The 20,731-nt window shown below is 40.8% G+C and overlaps 1 protein-coding gene and 1 pseudogene across 6 annotated transcripts in view; one reads left to right on the top strand and one right to left on the bottom strand.

Annotated features, from left to right (window-relative positions):
- The window catches only part of Phactr4 (phosphatase and actin regulator 4), an 80,804-nt gene that overhangs the window by 17,852 nt on the left and 42,221 nt on the right, over positions 1 to 20,731 (bottom strand). For 4 of the 6 annotated variants that reach the window (XM_048350645.1, XM_048350647.1, XM_048350646.1 and 1 more), the window contains 7 exons: positions 14,506 to 14,679; positions 13,146 to 13,226; positions 10,236 to 10,394; positions 8,976 to 9,359; positions 6,519 to 7,119; positions 4,953 to 5,137; positions 1,727 to 1,880 (listed from right to left, as the gene is read on the bottom strand). In XM_048350645.1, the coding sequence (XP_048206602.1) occupies positions 1,727 to 1,880; positions 4,953 to 5,137; positions 6,519 to 7,119; positions 8,976 to 9,359; positions 10,236 to 10,394; positions 13,146 to 13,226; positions 14,506 to 14,679 (1,738 nt within the window). Of the gene's footprint in view, positions 1 to 1,726; positions 1,881 to 4,952; positions 5,138 to 6,518; positions 7,120 to 8,975; positions 9,360 to 10,235; positions 10,395 to 13,145; positions 13,227 to 14,505; positions 14,680 to 15,786; positions 15,815 to 20,731 lie in introns of all 6 variants that reach the window. The other 2 variants (XM_048350648.1, XM_048350644.1) reach the window with 1 other exon arrangement.
- Positions 5,259 to 6,011, top strand: LOC125354398 (annotated as a pseudogene).

Below are 20,731 nucleotides of genomic sequence, written 5' to 3'. Positions count from 1 at the left end.
CCAACTAAGCAAATAAGGAAAATAAGCATGACAACTGGAGTTTAAATCTCAGCACTGGAAAAGAAAACAAAACCTTGGGAATAAGATTATTAAATATGACTCAGTGCATTTTTCGTTTCCACATATACAAATACAAAATCTCTAAGTCTTAAATATAAAGGGCTAGACCTCCCATATTTTCTCTAAGAAATTTTGGTAACACTCAGAGGAACACCTAACAAACCAATGTCCAGACTGGAAATGTGTGAGTTAGGACCACAGTCAGAATAAGAAGAGGCCTCTTTATCCCTTCTCTTCAATTACCTTGAATTTCAACAGCTGTCAGATCACAGGTCATGGAGACTAAGTAACCACTGTGTTGAAGAAGTGGCTGAGAACAGTTTTAGAATCAAAAAGTGTTTACAGGAAGGAAAAAGGGCCATACTTGTCTCTAGATGCAGCATACACAGTAAAGCCAGATGTTAAAAGGTGAGGAGAGAATATATTTTAACTAACAAATACCTTCAGTTAATTAATTCAAAGTGAGTAGGACAAGAAGAAGTCTATCTTTTTTTACTCTTTCCCTTGTGAGAAATGTCTGTACCAGGCAGACACCTGCCATGGCATCTGGACTTTTTTTTTTTTGTCAGTCTTGGGGCTTGGACTCAGGGCCTGAGCACTGTCCCTGCCTTCCCTTTGCTCAAGGCCAACACTCTACCTCTTGAGCCACAGCGCCACTTCTGGCTTTTTCTGTTTATGTGGTGCTGAGGAATTGAACCCAGGGCTTCATGCATGCTAGGCAACTACTCTACCACTAAGCCACAATCCCAGTGCTCATCTGGACTCTTTTTTTTTTTGGCCAGTCCTGGGCCTTGGACTCAGGGCCTGAGCACTGTCCCTGGCTTCTTCCTGCTCAAGGGTAGCACTCTGCCACTTGAGCCACAGCGCCACTTCTGGCCGTTTTCTGTATATGTGGTGCTGGGGAATCGAACCTAGGGCCTCGTGTATCCGAGGCAGGCACTCTTGCCACTAGGCTATATCCCCAGCCCCTCATCTGGACTCTTAATAATGAGTGTTACATATGCAGGAAACTGGCCAGCACTTAGTTTCCTATGCTGATTTAAAAACTACACTAACATTTTGAAAGGGAGCAGTTACATAACATGTGAAATATGCAAAATTAAAAAATAAGGAGTGTGGACAATTGGGCTGGCACTTCATGGTTCAGCAACTGGATTAAAAAAAGTGACAGTAGGGGCTGGGAATATGGCTTAGTGGTAAAGTGCTCGCCTCATATATATGAAGCCCTGGTTTTGATTCCTCAGCACCACATATGTGGAAAAAGCCAGAAGTGATGCTGTGGCTCAAGTGGTAGAGTGCTAGCCTTGAGCAAAAAGAAGCCAGGGACAGTACTCAGGCCCTGAGTCCAAGCCCCAGGACTGGCAATCAATCAATCAAAATAAAAATAAAAAAACAACAAAAAAATAGCGACAGCAGAGGCCTCCTAATGTCCCAAGGAACTATCCTGACTTCTTTATGAACTTTTGCAAAACTATGTATCTTACTCAATTACATCTAATTCCTAAACTTCCAAATTCTTAAGAATCTATACAGTGGTATCCAGTATGGAGTTTAAAAAAAAAAACTGTACCTCTTAAAAAGATGGTAAATAAATTATCTCCCACAAAGTGTCAAACACACATGCCAGCATAATCAAACTCAGTCCTCCTAATAAGCAAAGGCCTACCGGATCAATGTGTTCCCAATCTGGTGCCTTATTTCATTCCACTCCTCCTTGCTTTTATGAGGCCAAGAATTCAAGCTCAACTCTGGTTCACTGGGTCTGTGGTTCAACTTCATTGCCAGTGTGTCCTTCCTCTTCACTTTGTTGGCCAGAGCACCTGTACATAAGCAGGAGAACAAAATGAAGAAGTATGAAGCCTAGCCTAACTTAAGGTGGAGTAAGGCAAGAATCTGAATGAATATAACATCCAGCTTCTCACTTGGCTTATGATTCAGTCAGGACATTGGAGGTAGATCATGTTGTAGAGTACTGTCTAGCAACCATAATTTCCTAGGTTTAATCTCTAATACCAACAAAATTAATTAGATAGGGCTGGGAATATGGCTTAGTGATAGAGTGCTTGCCTAGCATGCATGAAGCCCTGGGTTCAATTCCTCAGTACCACATAAACAGAAAACGCCAAAAGTGGTGCTGTGGGGGCTGGGGATATGGCCTAGTGGCAAGAGTGCTTGCCTCCTGTACATGAAGCCCTGGGTTCAATTCCCAAGCACCACATATACAGAAAACGGCCAGAAGTGGCGCTGTGGCTCAAGTGGCAGAGTGCTACCCTTGAGAAAAAAGAAAAGAAAAGCCAGGGACAGTGCTCAGGCCCAGAGCCCAAGCTCCAGGACTGGCCAAAAAAAATAAAGAAAGAAATAGGGCTGGGGATATGACCTAGTGGCAAGAGTGCTTGCCTCCCATACATGAAGCCCTGGGTTCAATTCCCCAGCACCACATATACAGAAAACGGCCAGAGGTGGCGCTGTGGCTCAAGTGGCAGAGAGCTAGCCTTGAGTAAAAAGAAGCCAGGGACAGTACTCAGGCCCTGAGTCCAAGCCCCAGGACTGGCAAAACAAAACAAAACAAAACAAAACAAAAAAAACACACAAAAAAAACAAAAACAAAAGTGCTGCTGTGGCTCAAGTGGTAGAGTGATAGCCTTGCGTAAAAGAAGCTCAGGAGGGCTGGGAATATAGCTTAGTGGTAGAGTGCTTGCCTTGCATGCATAAAGCCCTGGGTTTGATTCCTCAGTACCACATAAACAGAAAAAGCCAGAAGTGGCCCTGTGGCTTAATTGGTAGAGTGTTAGTTAGCCTTGAGCAAAAGGAAGCCAGGACAGTGCCCAGGCCCTGAGTTCAAGCCCTAACTCTCCCACACCAAAGAAAAAAAGAACAACAACAAATTTTTTAAGCCAGGCACCAATGGCTCATGTCTGTAATCCTAGCTACTCAGGAGGCTGAGATCTAAGAATCACAGTTCAAAGCCAGCCTGGGCAAGAAAGGCCATGAGACTCTTATCTCCAATTAATAACCAGAAAACCAGAAGTGGCTCTGTGACTCAAAGTGGTAAAGCACTAGCCTTGAGCTTAAGAGCTCAGGGACAATGCTTAGGTCCAGAGCTCAAACCCCAAAACTGACCAAAAATAAAATAAAATAAAATAATATAAAATAATTCGGTTAAACACAGGAGGAGGTGGGAAAACTACAGCTATCCAAAAATCTTATTAGCAAGATGGACTCAAGACAGGCAAAGAACCTTCTCCCCTCTTCCTCCAGCCTTTTAGATTTTCCTTTTTAAAGTTGTTAGAGGAGAGAGATCTAGGCATAGGGCTGGCATCAGAATTAAAGTTTAAAAGCTTTCAGACTAACACACCCCATAATCTTTTTTTAAAAAATGGAAGTCAGGGCTGGGGATATGGCCTAGTGGCAACAGTGCTTGCCTCGTATACATGAGGCCCTGGGTTCAATTCCCCAGCACCACATATACAGAAAACGGCCAGAAGTGGCGCTGTGGCTCAAGTGGCAGAGTGCTAGCCAGTCCTGGGGCTTGAACTCAGGGCCTGAGCACTGTCCCTGGCTTCTTTTGCTCAAGACTAGCAATCTACCACCTGAGCCACTGCACCATTTCTGGCTTTTCTGTGTATGTGGTACTGAGGAATTGAACCCAAGGCTTCATGCATGCTAGGCAAGCACTCTACCACTAGGCCACATTCCCAGCTCTCTTCTGCATGTATATGTGCCAGTAGTGGTACTTGAACTCAGGGCCTTGGTGCTGTCCCTTAGCTTTTTTGCCCCAGGCTGGTATTCTATCAGTTGAGTCACACTTCTACTTCAGATCTCAGGCTCCTGAGAAACTAGGATTACAGATGTGAGCCACTGGAGCCCAGCTTCTACTTTTTTTTGGCCAGTCCTGGGGCTTGAACTCAGGGCCTGAGCACTTTTTGCTCAAGGCTAGCACTCTACCACTTGAGACACAGTGCCACTTCTGGCTTTTTCTGTGTATGTGATGCTGTGCAATCAAACCCATGTCTTCATGCATGCTAGGCAAGCACTTTACCACTAGGCTACATTCCCACCCCAGCTTCTTCTTAATGTATAATTTCAAAGCTGCATTTCTACTTCTTGAATCAGAACACCATTATTCACAAAGATTTATAGATATGAATAGCTTTTGGTTTTTCTTTTCTTTGCCCTATAACAATCAATAAGTTCATTATATTGAAGCAAAGCATCACTTCTGTCTTTTCAATTTAACTAGTGTACCAGTTTTCCTCTACTCCATATTCTCTAATATCTATCACTCATTTATTTATTTATTTTTTTGGTGGATTAAATCCAAGGCCTTGTGCATGCTAACTATGTGCGTTGTGACTCATCTATATCCTCACATGTGGGTGAACAGTTTTCAAGTTAAAAAAAGAAGTTTTTTTTTTTTTTGCCAGTCCTGGGGCTTGAACCAGTACTCTATCACTTTAGGCAAAACGCTACTTCTGGCTTTTTCTGTTTATGTGGTGCTAAGGAATTGAACCCAGGGCCTCAGGCATGCTAGGCAAGCACTCTACCACCATTAAGCCACATTACTAGCCTATAAAATTTTTTTTGAGGGGCTGAGGATTTAGCTCAGCAGAAGAGCACTTGCCTAGCAAGTGTAAGGCCCTGAGTTTGGTACTCAGCTTTGGGGGAAAAAAATAAAATAAAAATATTTTTTTTGAATAACCAAATCTTTGTGGCTCTCACTTGTGGCTTGTTTCAACAAAGGTATAACAGCAGGAGATGCTATTCTGTAGAGCTTCCAACATCTGGAAGACTGGAAGAAGGGCCCGTTTTCATCTATCTTGTACTTGCTAAGACCAGTATATAGCTTTAGCTGTAACAGGACTGTTTCTTTTGCTGTTTCTCCTCTTTCTTACTTTGATGGCTTTCATCCTCATCATCTTCATCTCGGTACTGAATGGGACCCTCTGAATCTGAGTCACTCTCTTTTTCTTCTTCTTCCTCTTGGAGACATTGTGGTAATTTAGGAATAGCTGAGGTAGATGTTGTATCTTCAACAAATGCCAATGGGCAGGTTTGCTCCTCTTCTTCATCGTCTGGACTAACAAATTAACATAATTTTATTTTCAAAAACAATGAGCATGGAAACGCAAGACAAAGTAGTGAAATATCTAAAAAAATTATAAATCCCTCCCCTTAACTTTAATCATCTTTTTTGGGGGATGGGGGGCTGGTCCTCCAGCTTGAATTCAGGGCTTGTTAAAGGCTAGTGCTCCACCACATGAGCCCCATAGTATTTCTTCCAGCTTAGCTTATTGGAGATAAGAATCTTTCAACAGGTGCCACTGGCTCACACCTATAATCCTAGCGACTGTCAGTCTGGGCAGGAAAGTTCCTGAGACTCTTATCTCTAATTAACCACCAGAAAACCAGAAGTGGCACTATGGCTCAAAGTGGTATAGTGCTAGCTAGCCTTGAGCTTAAAAGCTCAGGGAAAGCACCCAGGCTTAGAGTTCAAGCATCATCATCTGCAAAAAAAGCAGAAAAAAGAGAAAAGAAATTAAATGGTAGTAGACATGTCTAAGGAATGCAGTGGAGATTTGGTCCCTTTATGAATCTTGTGAGAGATCAGTGTGTGGAGATGGCATCAGTGGGCAACAGAAGAATATTGGAATGTTGGCAACACAAGGAAACAGTACCATCATGTTAGAAGCCTTAAAATAAGTTTAAATAATGACGGTTTAGCAAGTCCTCTCTCCCAAGGGTTTGTCTTACTAGGAAGTAATGTACATGTACATTTTCATATCCAACATTTGGTTACATAATAAACTTTTATAATGGCCACAAAAAAATCCAGCAGGATAAAAAAGTCCAAATTAAAAAAAAAAAAAACGTATGAAAAACATTTTGGTGTAGGTCCTGGGGCTTGAACTCAGGGCCTGGGTGCTGTCCCTGGGCTTTGTGCCTCAAAGCTCTACCACTTGAGTCACAGCTCCATTTCTGGCCTTTTGCTAATTAAATGGATATGAGTTTCATGCCTGGGATGGCTTTGAACCACAATCCTCAGAGCTCAGCCTTCTGAGTAGTCATGATTTACAGATGTGAGCCACTGGCGCCTAGCAAAGAACCTATCCCTTTTAGCAGAATATTCTTTGTACACTTTATTTTTTATTTTATTTTTATTTTTTGGCCAGTCCTGGGCTTGGACTCAGGGCCTGAGCACTGTCCCTGGCTTCTTTTTGCTCAAGGCTAGCACTCTGCCACTTGAGCCACAGCGCCACTTCTGGCCATTTTCTGTATATGTGGTGCTGGGGAATCGAACCCAGGGCCTCATGTATATGAAGCAGGCATTCTTGCCACTAGGCCATATCCCCAGCCCCTCTTTGTACACTTTAAATTCAAACTTATTTTCTAACTATTTTTTTCCAGTTAGGGCTACCTATGGTAAAGAAAAACAAGAGGCAAGCATTAAAGACACTCACACTTTCAGCATTTCAATAGTGATAGGAAGTGATCTGGTCCGACCCAGGGTATTGCTGTCCTCAGGAAAGTTATCACTGCTCTCGAAGAGCAATGAGTGAGCTCTGTGAGAGCCCTCCAGGGGAGGAGTCACAGGAAGGGGACTCGTCAGGGCTTGCTGAATTCGAATATGTAGTGGGACTGGGGGCAGCCTAGAGGGTATATGGGACTCCTCAAATTTCTGGTCCACTGTCCTCTTGGGGACTTCATTTTTCTGGTCTTCCTGCTGGGGAACCTCTTGGGACAGATCTAAAGAAGGCGAACACTCAACTTCTGGCACAATTTGAAAAGTCTTATTAGCAGGGAATGGTGGAGACCGTGGGGGGTCTGGAGGTATATGAGTAGGCAGTGGAGGAGATGGGGAGGAGGGTGGGACCATTAGCAGTGGTTCGGAGCTCATGGATGATGCATTCTTCTCTCTCTGATCACTTGGTGTTTTGCTGGCGATGGTAGCAGTAGACTCTGGGGTGGGTACCACAGTTGATGGAATGCCTCTCTTAGGTGGTAAGGGTGGGGATGGTTTTGATAACAATGTGCCACTGTTTATGACTTGGGATAGTTCAGCTGGAAAAGAGTGCAACAATTCAAGTGAGCATAGCTTTATAGTGTATTGAGGGGCCAGCACAGGACTGAAATCAGAGTGAATTCAGTCTTAATCTTCCAGGCAAATTATAAAATTTCATAACTGACATCTCATCATAAGAAAATTTTACAAGCTGGGCACTGGTGGCTCATGCCTAAACTACTCAGGAGGCTGAGATGTGAGGATGGCAGTTAAAAGACAGTCTGTGAGACTCTTATCTCCAATTAAGCACCAGAAAACCAGAAGTGGTGCTGTGGCTCAGGTGGTAGAACATTGAGCTGAAGAGCTCAGGGACAGCACTGAAGCCCAGAGTTCAAGCCCCATGACCAACAACAACAATGAAATTTACAATTATTCAAGTAGAAGGCCTAATGAATAGAAGTATAAACTGCTGTTTCCAGGCTGGAAAACTAATATCTTATTTCATCGCTTTGACAATAGATAGACTTATAACTTTATGTTGGTATAAAGAAAACAGAAAAAAAAAAGCTGAAAATTCTGTCATATGGTAGCTTTCCATTAAAAATTCTAGACAATACTTTGAGAATGCTAGTGTAGAGAAAAAGAACGGAAATCTGGAGCTGAGAGCTGAGTTTCTGTCTCTCCCTAACTCCAACCTTGCATGAGTCACAACAGCGCCATGTTCTAATTGCTCTAGTATACAACAGATAAAATCAGTTTCCTATGGCAAAAAGTAGTTTTGAAAATAGGTATGTGAAAGCTCCTCACATTCCTCAGAGACAAGTCAACAAGACATTATCCATCCGAAGTGGTGATAACAACACTAATCTTCATCCTGTTTTTATCAAGCTACTCCAACCTGTCATACAATATATTCTAAACTAGTTTTGCAGGGTTAGTTGCTCCACCCAACTTGATAGTATTAGATTTTTAATGAGCACATTTTTTTTCATCATTCAATGAAAAGCAAGAACTTTAAGCAATAATAAGCTTAGTATCATTTTTCTGAGAAACTGAATTCTCACTACCTCTGAAACATGCATTAGCTTACCCTCTTGACCTTTCTTTTCTTGGAAAATTCCTCTAAGATGGCACATACTTACATAAACAAAAGAGACCTGAACAAGACTTCAGGTAAATGAAAAAAAAATTTACTCAACCCATGAAATTTACTCATTAACTTTGTTTTCTTTATGATCACTTACTTTAATGTAAGAGTAGCATTCTTAACTCTCTGAGGATAAAACATGATTTTATCAGGACAATTTAAATAATACCTTCTGCAATTCTCACAAAGCTACAATGCCAAGTATGAAATCCTAAATTATACAGGCATCTACAAAATCATCTTTTTATCTATTAGACTTGTTTACATTTAAGGAAAGCATTGGTAGTTCAAAGTAGATGTTTTATAAACCCCAACTTTTTTTTTTTTCTTATTGTCAAAGTGATGTACAGAGAGGTTACAGTTTCATACATTAGGCCTTGGGTACATTTCTTGTACTGTTTGTTACCGCCTCCCTCCTAAACCCCAACTTTTTATTTGAGGTTTGTTTTGCCCATTATAATTTGTGGTATCATTTTAATTTTTTCAGTAAATGTCACAGATAATTCTATGCAGGTCACTATATTATGGTCTTCACATATCCAGTCCTCCAACTATATACAGTATTCTGAAATACTATCACAGGAAAATAGATTTGAATCTCAAATCTGAACTTAATTTTGGTGATGTTTCCATTCATGGCCGTATGGGAGATATTCAAAGGAACAAGATATAGAAAACTTTTGCATAGACCAAATCAGTATTGTACTAGTTACCCCCTAAAATAAGCATCCTAAAGTAAACCCCAAACATCAAAGTCTGGAGACTTACCAATGACAGGGTTGCTATTTCTGTGAGCTGGTTTTGGTGGAGGGATTGGGGGCTGCTTGGCAGGAACCATATTCGTAAGGCTAGGGGCAAGAGTAGTATTAACAGGAGAAGCAGGCAGAGTCCTGGGTACTGGGGAAGGAGAAGCAAAAGAACTGACAGTCTTTACTAGGTTTGTGGCAGCAGTAGTGGCACCAGGCGCTATGGTGGTGGTGGAGGCAGGGGTGGAGGAGATGGATCTGGCTGTGCTGCCACAAATGTCTTTTGCTTGTCCTTCACTTGCTTCGTGAGAAGAGGACAAGGGTCTTTTAGGGGGAAGTAAAGGCTGTTTGGGAACATTCTCAGGAATAGACTCTGCTTCAGAATTAGGCTGGCTTCCAGTTGAGCCTGTGTAATGAAAGATAGCATTTAAAAAGGAGGTGAGAGTAACACAAAAGCCTGAAAAATATAACACATCTATGGATTGCTGGTCAACTGCATAGATTATTTAATTTATAGATTTACAGGCTTAGTTCACAACATTTGCCACCCTTAGCATTCGTAAGGAATGTCATTAAGAGGCACAGGATAGTAGTGATTCTTCACACCACAGGCATGCTACTGAGAAGATATATCAAAATTTCTTGGATAGAACATGTGTCCTACAGTGCCTGCCTAGCAAATATGAGGCCTTGAGTTCCCAGTATTGCCAAAAGAAAAAAGTCCCACAGGAATCTGATATTTAATAATATTTTCCTCTTTAGCAATCACATATTTATGTATTCTGTGAATATAAAAATTTAGAGGGAGGAGTATTCTGCTTTAAATTGTATATCGGTAAGTAGTTTCTAAAGAAGATAACTGACTCTTAAATTTTATTGCTCCCTGTTCTTATTTTTTGTGTGGTTTTGTTTGGTCAGTCTTGGGGCTTAAGCTCAGGGCCTGGCACTGTCCCTCAGCTGCTTTTGCTCAAGGCTAGCAGCACTCTACCACTTAAGCCACAGCACCACTTCTGGCTTTTTCTGTTTATATGGTACTGAGGAATTGAACGCAGGGCTTCATGCATGCTAGGCAAGCACTCTACCACTAAGCCACATTCCCAGCCCCTCTCCCTGTTTTCCCAGAACCCCAAAGTACATGAGAGTAAGTAGTTCATGGCTCTTAAGATCAAAAATACAATTTTTGTATGGTGGCAAGCCCTTGATAGGCTAAGGCAGGAGGATTATAGTTCAAGGCCAGCTTGGACTATAAAATAAGACACCCATCCCCCCAATCCAGTTTTACCTAGTCGTTTCTTTGGGTCTTCTTCTGGAGTAGGATCTCTAAGACTTGATATTCTTACTGCCTCTTCTTCTACTAGACTAGAAGATCTGGTACTCCCTATGTGGGTGGTATGGCCATTCTTTAATATGTCATGGCCCAACTTTTCTGGATCCTCACCACCTACCAAAACAAGGAGAAAAGAATTAAACTGATGGACTTGGCATAGTCAAACAAGAAGAGTTGCTGGTGTCTAACCTTTCTTACTCTCTTGCCTCCTTCCTGTTTTCTTTATATCTACATTATCTGGATTGTTCTAGTAATAATAAAAATATATAATTCCTACTTTCTATAAACATCTATTCCCGTTGTATATTAAGTAGCTTGCTACATGAACACAACAAATAAATAACAAAGTTATTATACATAAGAAATTACAATGCTAAATGTTAGAAGCTATGATAAGGAATGAAGAAATGATTCTCCTAGGGTGGGAATGGGTTTGAAAAAGCTTCACAGAAACTGATGACTAAACTGGGTTCTAGAAGAAGACTAAAAACACACTACACTGATGGAAGACAATTAAGAAGGAAGAATATGTGTAAAGTGTGAAATTTCACATGGAGGACTGATAATTAGTTTATTTGAAAGGAGAAATGTTTATAGGTTGGACTAGAAAGCCAAGCAAAAGCCAAGCTATGAAGAATATCAAACACTATGTAAAGGAGATGAAAATGAGTTCTATATGAATCAAGAATCCAAAGAAGGACTGGGAATGTCACGTAGTGGTACAGTGCTTGCCTAGCATGCATGAAGCCCTGGGTTCAATTCCTCAGTACCACATAAACAGAAAAAGCTGGAAGTGGTACTTTGGCTCAAGTGGTAGAATGCAAGCCTTGAGCAAAAGAAGCTCAAGGACAGTGCCCAGGCCCTGAGTTCAAGCCTGACTGGCAAATCAAAGCCAAAGAATCTGAAGTAGTACAGAGGCAATGACTTGATCTATTTCATAGAAGGTTAGCTGTGAAAGTTGCGAGGAGGTGAGGAGGATGGATTGCAGACAGTGACTGGAACAGGGAAAATAATAATGAGCTACTGCTCTAATGCACATGAAAACTAGCAGTGGGTGACTGAGGGCACTAGGGGTAGACAGCAATGGGTACAAAGGATGGGTCAATCAATGGCAAACATGATATATATGAAAGTTTCTTACAGGCCAAACTGCAAGGATGATCACTAGACTGGAGGATGTGGGAAGACCTGTAACCCAGTGTTTATAAGAACCGAAGTGAAATTCTTTCATGAAGAAACTAAACAAACATTCCCTGTCCTGCAGAAGTTTCCTAGATGCTTCAACAATGGAGCTGAAAATATGAAACTTACATACTGAAAGCACTGTCTCATTTCTCCAAGTCATATGGCAACGGGCAGTAGTTCTTTTTCCCCTAATGAGACTCTTTTGAGTGTCTCTTGACACCTTATTGAGTTAGTTCACTGAGTTCTCATGGATCAGTCCCTCTCACCCTGGACCTATCACCCACTGCTAGGAAATCAGTCATTTTTAAAGGAGTCCCAAGAGGTAGAGTTTGGGCTAAAAGTTCTGAAGAATCTAAGTAACAAATGAAAATGTACTTTTTTTTTTTTTTTGGCCAGTCCTGGGCCTTGAACTTGGGGCCTGAGCATTGTCCTTGGCTTCTTAGCTCTGTCACTTGAGCCACAGCGTCCCTTCTGCCCTTTTCTATATATGTGGTGCTGAGCAATTGAACCCAGGGCTTCATGTATACGAAGCAAACACTCTTGCCACTAGGCCATATTCCCAGCCCTGAAATATACTTTTAAAGTCATCTGCCAACTTCTTTTGAAAATGGGAGGGAGCAAGATGACAATTATGCAAAATTAATATGTTACTGCAAAAGTGAAATGAGAGTCAGGTACCAGTGGCTCACACCTGTAATCCTAGCTACTCAGGAGACTGAGATCTGAGTATATTGGTTCAAGCCAGCCCCGACAGGAAAGTCCATGAGACTCTTATCTCCAATTAACCACCAGAAAACCGTGGTGCTGTGGCTCAAGTGGTAGAGTGCTAGCCTTGAGCTGAGGAGCTCAGGGACAACGTCCAGGCCCTGAGTTCAAGCCCCAAAACCGACAAAAAAAAAAAAAAAAAAAAAAAAACACAGAAAAAACAACACCCCTCACCACCTCTTTTTTTTTTTTTTTTTTTTGGCCAGTCCTGGGCCTTGGACTCAGGGCTTGAGCACTGTTCCTGGCTTCTTTTTGCTCAAGGCTAGCACTCTACCTCTTGAGCCACAGCACCACTTCTGGCCATTTTCTGTATATGTGGTACTGGGGAATTGAACCCAGGACTTCATGTATATCAAGGCCATATTCCCAGCACCCCTCATCACCTCTTAAAAAACAAACCAAAAAAAAAAAAAAAACAGCTACTAAACCAGCAATGAATATTGCAATTGATCTCAAGCTATCATCTTGATAACAGAAAATAAGGGCAGGGAAACAAATGTGATCAAAAGAAGGAAGTAATACCAGCTGCTGAAGCTGGCATGAAGCTGATGATGTGGAGATACACAAAAAATGGTCTCCCCAAGGATCCTTCACCAACCACTCTATTTCAGAGATAAAAACCTAAGACAGACAGACACTTGAGAAGGTACAGGAAACTATTTTGTTGGTGATGGTTAATTGGAGATAGTTTCACAGGCTTTGCTGCCCAGGCTGGCTTTGAAACGTGATCCTCACATCTCAACCTCCTGAGTAGCTAGGATTACAAGCATGAGCCACTGGCACCCCTAAAAATAGTTATTTTTAAAATCCCACCCACCTAACTACAGAAATAACAGAAAGAAAATTCAAATGCTCTTTAAATCCAATCAAAGACAGTGCACAGAGATAGGCATATACTATTCATTGGAAACTCACCCTGATCAGGATCTTCCAAGAGAACTCCTCTTTTAACCAGCTCTTCTCTTGGTTTTCGCATAGATATTTTTCGCTCTAAAACTAACATTGAATTAAAAATCACTCAGAAATGCAGTACTTGAAATGTAAACATTATTCTTAGCATTATAAATCCACAGGTAAAGAATAAATTATTCAAATTCCTTCCATTCTTAGTACAGGAACTAAACAAAAACTAATTTCAAACTAAAAAGCTTAATTTCTGGTCCTGGGGATATAAGGCAGTGGTAGAGTACTTGCCTAGTATATGTGACACCCTGGTTTCTGCTCCCGGCATTAAAAACAAAAACAAACAAGACTTTGATTTCTATTATAGATTATCCTATTGGGGAAGTATCATTTTTAAAAGGAAGAACTCTTACATAAAGGAACCTAATTGAAATTTTAATAATAAGGGTTGTATGGATAAAGTCTGTATTGATAGGAAGTGGGCAAAACAGAAAAGGTGCACATGGGGGCTGGGAATATGACTCAGTGGTAAAGTGCTTGCCTTGTATACATGAAGCCCTGGGTTCAATTCCTCAGCACCATATATATAGAAAAATCCAGAAGTGGTGCTGTAGCTCAAGTGGTAGAGTGCTAGCCTTGAGCAAAAAGAAGCCAGGGACAGTGCTCAGGCCCTGAGTTCAAGCCCCAGGACTGGCAAAAAGAAAAGGTGCACATCACCATCATCATTATTGTTGTTATTATTTTGGTGCATGTACTGTGGCTTAAGCTCAGGGCTTCACAGCTCTGAGCGGGCTTTTTCATTCAAGGCTGACAGTCTACTGCTTGAGACACACTTCCATTTCTGGTACCTTATATCTTATTTTCTCAGTGCAAGAAATCCACTGCACCACTGAACAGATTTGCTTTTTTTTTTTTTTTTAAAGACAGAATTTCATTACTAGTTGCCCTGTCTTTAAGATTCTCTTGTCTCTGAGTACTGGAAGTAGAGTGCTAAGAGTACAAACATGTACCACTATTCCCAGCCCAGCCACTGAAAAGTCAAACCTAGGAATGAGGCTACAGAATATAAGGCTCAGTGATTGACCATTTGTCTGTTTAAATTCTAAAAGACTAAATTATCCAAATAAGGAGGTATAGTATAGCCCTTTTTTAGAACCTATGAAAAAATTACATGCTTCTAAATTAAGAGAACCCTAGGGTCAGAGATGATGGCATATGCCAATCATCTCAGTACTTGGGAGGCCAAGGCTGGAAAATTTGAGGCCAGCCTGGGATATGTATTAAGATCTTGCCTCAAAACCCAAGAAACAGTAAAGAAAAAAAGAGGAAATTCTGCAACTCAAAATACATAAATTACTTCTTACTCTCTCACCTTCTGATGTCTCTTTGAATTTATCGCTACTTTTTTTTTTCCTCCATTTCCAGGGCTTGAAGATCTTGCCAAAACCTGAGAACTTGCTTTTTCTTTTGGTTGGAGGCGTTGTGTCTCCAGCTTCTACACTGTCTATGACCATGCTTGGATCTCCAGTGGGCTGGTCTGCTTCTTCTGTTACAGAGAGAAGACAATAACTTATTACTTCAGCATAATCTCTAAAACAGTCTTCCCCTCTTTTCCTGTGGTAGTTGGAAGGGATCAGGACAATGATAAACAAACATGCAGACAGTCAGACTCCTTGACATCAGATAGATCAAACATCAAAATCCATAAGAGATAAATAACTAAAGAAATCAAACCAGGGGCTGGGGATATGGCCTAGTGGCAAGAGAGCTTGCCTCGTATACATGAGGCCCTGGGTTCGATTCCCCAGCACCACATATACAGAAAACAGCCAGAAGTGGCGCTGTGGCTCAAGTGGCAGAGTGCTAGCCTTGAGCAAAAGGAAGCCAGGGACAGTGCTCAGGCCCTGAGTCCAAGGCCCAGGACTGGCCAAAAAGAAAAAAAAAAAAAAGAAAAGAAAAAAGAAATCAAACCAAACTGACATCATTTTAGGACAAAATGGATTGGTTCAGGCCAAAATTGTTCAAAGGTACACACGCACACACAAACATATACATACACATGCACACACAGAAGGTAGGTATCTTCTCAATATACATGAGTTCTCTGATCACTGAAGCAAGGAATTCCAGCGTCAGTGAGGCCTTATTCTGTTAAATATTACCTTCTCCTGCCCTTTTCAGGATTTAGATAGTTCAGGGATGAGTAATTCTTCAAGTGTTGACACCTTACTTGTATCTATTTATCAGATTTTCTGCCTTCATAAAAAGGAGCTTAGATAGTCTTGGGCACACTGGAAGGTGACTGAAGTGGGGCACAGGGTTGCAGTAGAAAAAGCATGTTTTAAAATGGAAAGAAATGTTCTGAAGAACCGAAGTGAGATTCTAGTCTGTCTATCATGGCATTGCTATAGAAATAATCCTGATACAAAGTATTTGACATGAAACGTAATTGAGACAGTACATCTACAGACTGAAATGAAAGGTTGTCATGGACCCTCAGATAATGACAAGACATGCAGGGCTTAGTTTCAAGTGGCAGAGAAAGGAGCAGCCAACGCAGGCCCAAAAATGTATTAAAAAAAAAAAAAAAGCAGGAAGGCAACAGCAACAACAAAAATGCAGGAAAGCAACACAATAGAGCTTTGCACACCACCTACTGTCCCAGGGGTCTCTGGAGAAGTCTAGAGAGGAAGAAAAAAAGAATTATGTGGAATAACCGTCCTGAAATTAAAGTAGAACTGCTATTTTATAGAAATATAGAGGAATACATACTATATTTCATATTGTTGCAAATAATGCCTTCTAGAGAGGAAAGGGCATAACACATGCATTAATTTTTTTTCTCTTTTTAATACTGCAGCCTTTTGATGCTGCTTTGTATGAGACAGGGTCTTTATCTAGCCTAGCATGGCCTTAATAATAATCATTCTAATACAATCCACAAAATGTTGGGATTATAGGTGTGTACCACTTATACTTTTTTTTGTGTGTGCCAGTCCTGAGGCTTGGACTCAGGGCCTGAGCACTGTCCCTGGCTTCTTTTTGCTCAAGGCTAGCACTCTTACCTCTTGAGCCACAGCGCCACTTCTGGCCATTTTCTATATATGTGTTGCTGGGGAATTGAACCCAGGGCTTCATGTATATGAGGCAAGCACTCTTGTCACTAGGCCATATTCCCAGCCCCCCACCTATACTTTTTTTTTTTTTTTTTTTTTGGTGTTGGCACTGGGGCTTCAACTAAGGACCTTATACTCTCACTCAAACCTGTTCACTCACAGGTGGCTTCTATATCATTTGAGCCACACCTTCAGGTTGATACATTTTGTTTTGTTTTGTTTTGATTTTGTCAGTCCTGGGGCTTAGGACTCAGGGCCCAAGCACTGTCCCTGGCTTCTATTTGCTCAAGGCTATCACTCTACCACTTGAGCCACAGCACCACTTTGGGCCTTTTCTGTTTATATGGTGCTGAGGAATCGAACCCAGGGCTTCATGCATGCAAGGCAAGCACTCTACCACTACAAATATACAACCCATAAGTATTAATGCTTTTAGACACTTGGCAGGGGCTAGGAATGTGGCTTAGCAGTAAAGTGCTTGCCTAGCATGCATGAAGTCCTGGATTTGATTCCTCAGCACCACATAAACAGAAAAAGCTGGAAGTGATGCTGTGGTTCAAGAGGTAGAGTGCTAGCCTTGAGCAAATAGAAGCCAGGGACAGTGCTCAGTTCCTGAGTCCCAAGCCCCAGGACTGGTTAAAAAAGAAAAGAAAAAAGATTTGACAGCTGTCAAGTCTAACCTTTGCTGGGTTGACAGAAATTTTGGGAAATTTGACCAAGATTGAATTTATACAAACTTAATTATCAGAGTAACTAACAACTGTAATAACTGCTGATCTGCTAAGTTTCAGTGTCAAAAGATTTAGGCAAATAGGATTCTAGTTACTAAAGTATAACCGATGAAGATGACAAAGGACAGTGACTCGTTTCTTCCTAGTTACAGGACTTAAGGCATCTTATAGCTCAAATACTTTAATTCTAATAACCTGAAATGCACTGAGACTGATGGGAACAACTGGGTATATTTTTTGAAGAGACAACAAAAGAACTGACAATTTCCCCTCAGTAGAGAAGTGAATCCTGGAAGAACCCCAAGGAATAGAGTGGACACATGACATTGGTTTTAAGAACTGTAAAATTGTGGGCTGGGAATGTGGCTTAGTGTAGAGTGCTTTCCTAGCATGCATGAAGCCTGGGTTCAATTTCTAAGTACCACATAAAGAGAAAAGGCTGGAAGTGGCACTGTAGCTCAAGTGGTAGAGTGCTAGCCATGAGTAAAAGAAGCTCACAGACAGTGCCTAGGCCCTAAGTTTAAGCCCCAGGACTGGAAAAAAAGAAAAAAAAAAGTAGAATTGTGGTTTTAATTAAGACAGTACTTCCTGGGTATTGGTGGTTCATGCCAATAATCCTTAGCTACTTAAGAGAGGTGAAGAAAATTGGGAGGACATAAGTTTGAGGCCTGACTAATAAAAAGTTCCTGAGGCCCTCATCTCAATCAATAGTTAAGTTTGGTGACATGTCCTAACTATGGTGGGGTGAGAAGTGAGACCTTATCTCAAAATTAACAGAAGGAAAAGGTATGGAATCATGGCTCAAGTGAATAGTGTCTGCCTACCAGGTGCAGAGTCCTGAGTTCAAAATCTAGTATTCTCCTCCTTCCCCAAATAGACATTATTTGTCTATATAATATCAATGAGAACTGAAGACGTTTTAGAACATTCATAATATTCCATTTAATATATGCTAATAAAAAAGCTTTCAAAGACCTGGGAAACCTCAAAAATGGTGCTAAGTAATATAAGCTGTTCCATCTCACTTACTTGGATAGGCTAAGAGGAATTGTATCTGTAATGTGCTAACCTATAACTAAGTATTCTAAAATAACAAAAAACTCACATAAGATAATGCCAATTTGCTAAAAAAAAAAAAAAAAAGAAAAAGTAGTAGAGGAAATTTTACTCAAATTTTTAAAGATTAGACATACATGTGTTTGCATGTGCACATGTATACCAGTTCTGGTCTCAGGCCTGTGCACTGTCTCTTAGCTTTTTCTGCCCAAAGGCTGACGACACTCTACTACTTGAGCCACAGCTCCACTTCTGGCTTTTTTTTTGTTAACCTTCCTGTTAAGATGGTTTCAAACCTCGAAGCTCAGATCTGTCTCCTGAGTAGCTAGGATTATAGGTGTGAGCTGCCAGTACCTGGCTATGAAATTCAAGTATATTTATGTTAACAGAGTATGAGCTAGAAACACATTTGGTTTGTATTAAAAAGTCTAGCAGCACTCAGGAGCTCCTTTTAAAAACTCTACAATGATTTATGTCCGTCACTTTGTTAATCCAATTCCAGATTATTATCTGGAAATCCCAGCCATGTTAAAAGAGATAGAGGCAAACATTTTCTGTCTATAACCTGCTTCTTAGTTGAAGAACAATAAGCTATAAAACAACAGTATTATTACAGTGTTTCCTACTCAGCGAGATATTCCTAGAGGAATCATGAGGTATTCCTTGTTTTTTCCTTGTCTCATAGTTTAAATGAAAGCAAGTTTCCAGTTCTTTCTTGCTAGACTGATGCTCTAAATGCACTTTTACAGAAATGTACTGAGTCAGAGGTGACTATATCAAAGTACTTCATATTCATATATCAAAATTAGAATAATGAAACAACTTAAAATGGTTTAAGAAGGTAGAGGTAGGGGGTTAAAAAAAGAGTAATAAAGGGGGTAGATTTAAGCAAAGTCCATTATATGCATTTATGAAAATATTGCAATGAGACCAACCAAAAATACTCTAATAAAAATAATAAAGTTGCCGGGTACCAGTGGCTCACACCTGTAACTCTAGCTACTCAGGAGGCAGAGGTCTGAGAATCCTGGTTCCAAGCCAGCCTGGGTAAGAAAGTCCTTGTGGCTCTTATCTCCAAATAACCACCAGAAAACTGGAAGTGGTATTGTGGCTCAAACTGGTAGAGTGCTAGCCTTGAAGAAAAAAAGCTCAGGGACAGGGCCCAGACCCTGAGTTCAAGCCCCATAACTGAGAACAACAACAACAAGTCATTATAAATCAAATTTAGTGGTATACATGCCTATAAATCCAAGCAATAGGAAGACTGAGAAGGAAGATCAAGAGTTCTAGGCCAGCCAGGGCAAAACAAAACCAAAACCAAACAGAAATGTATCATGCAGTTGTTAGGTGTAGTGCTCTAACTATGCCAATTAGGTCAAGTTAGTTAACTCTACTATACAAATCATTATCATCCTTTTTGATATACTGTCTCCTTGCTCACATTAACACCTGTGTGAAAGATTTGTCTTTTTAGTTATATTTGCTTTTCAGAGTTCTTTTCTGGTTGAAAAATTCCTTCAAGTTATTGTGACATTCCTCTACTATTCTAGAAACATTTTTACATTGTTTTTTTCTTTTTTCTTGCCCATCCTGGGGCTTGAATTCAGGGCCTGGACATTTTCCCTGAGCCTCTTTTGTTCAAGGCTAGCATTCTACCACTAGAGCCACAGCGCCACTTCTGGCTTTTTCTGTGGATTTGGTACTGAGGAATTTAACCCAGGGCTTCATACATGCTAGGCAAGCACTCTACCACTAAGCCACCTTCCTAGCCCTCTTCCTCTTTATCTAGTTTGACAATGTCTTTTTCTTTTTGAGACACGCTTTCATTATGCAGCCCAGGCTGGCCTGAAACTCAACATTCTCCTGTGCCAGCCTAACCAATGTTAGGACCCAGGTGTGCCTATGAAAGCCTACCAGTTGCCTGCACCTAGTCCATTTACAGTGAATGTTTTCACTGGCATGAATGGGGTTAGTTCTACCTTTCTGAATTTATCTCATTGATTTTGTACACTTGTGACTTATTATAATCTATGTTTAAAAAATACTTCTACTGCTTCTTGAAAAATCCAAAAATCTTATGTTAATTCTATCCTCTGGGTTGTTCAATATTTTACTTCTACATACATATTATAAAAAAACTACAGAAAATATTAAGTGTTGTGTAACAAATAATATTCTCTTGTATTTCTTTTTTTTCCCCCTTGGTCAGTTATAGAGCTTGAACTCAGAGATCGGGCACTGTCCTTAAGCTCTTTTTGCTCAAGGGTAGCAAGGGTAGCGCGCTACCATTTTGAGCCAGTGCTACTTCTGGTTTTTCTGGCAATTAAAGATAAGAGTCTCACAGACTTTCCTGCCTGGGCTGGTTTTGAACCACAATCCTCAGATCTCAGCCTCCTGAGTAGCTAGGATTATAAGCATGAGCCACCAGCACCCAGCCAAAAGTTCTTGAGACTCCATCTCAACTACTGGCTAGGTAGAGTGGTATGTGCTTGTCACCCACAGTGAAACTGGAAGCCCAAGAGAAACCCTATCTGGAAAGTCACCAATGAAAAGGGTTGGAGGCGTGGCTTAAATAGTAGTGACTGCCACTATCCCCAGCATTCCAATCACAACATAATTACCATAATTACAATAATGGGGGGTACGTAGGGTACTGGGGATAGGATTCAAGGCATTACATATGCTAAGCACCTCC

Source organism: Perognathus longimembris, chromosome 7 (assembly GCF_023159225.1).
Source record: "Perognathus longimembris pacificus isolate PPM17 chromosome 7, ASM2315922v1, whole genome shotgun sequence".
Taxonomy (NCBI): Eukaryota; Metazoa; Chordata; class Mammalia; order Rodentia; family Heteromyidae; genus Perognathus; species Perognathus longimembris.
The sequence above is the reverse complement of the archived record's forward strand: the minus strand, read 5'-3'. Positions and strand labels throughout refer to the sequence as shown.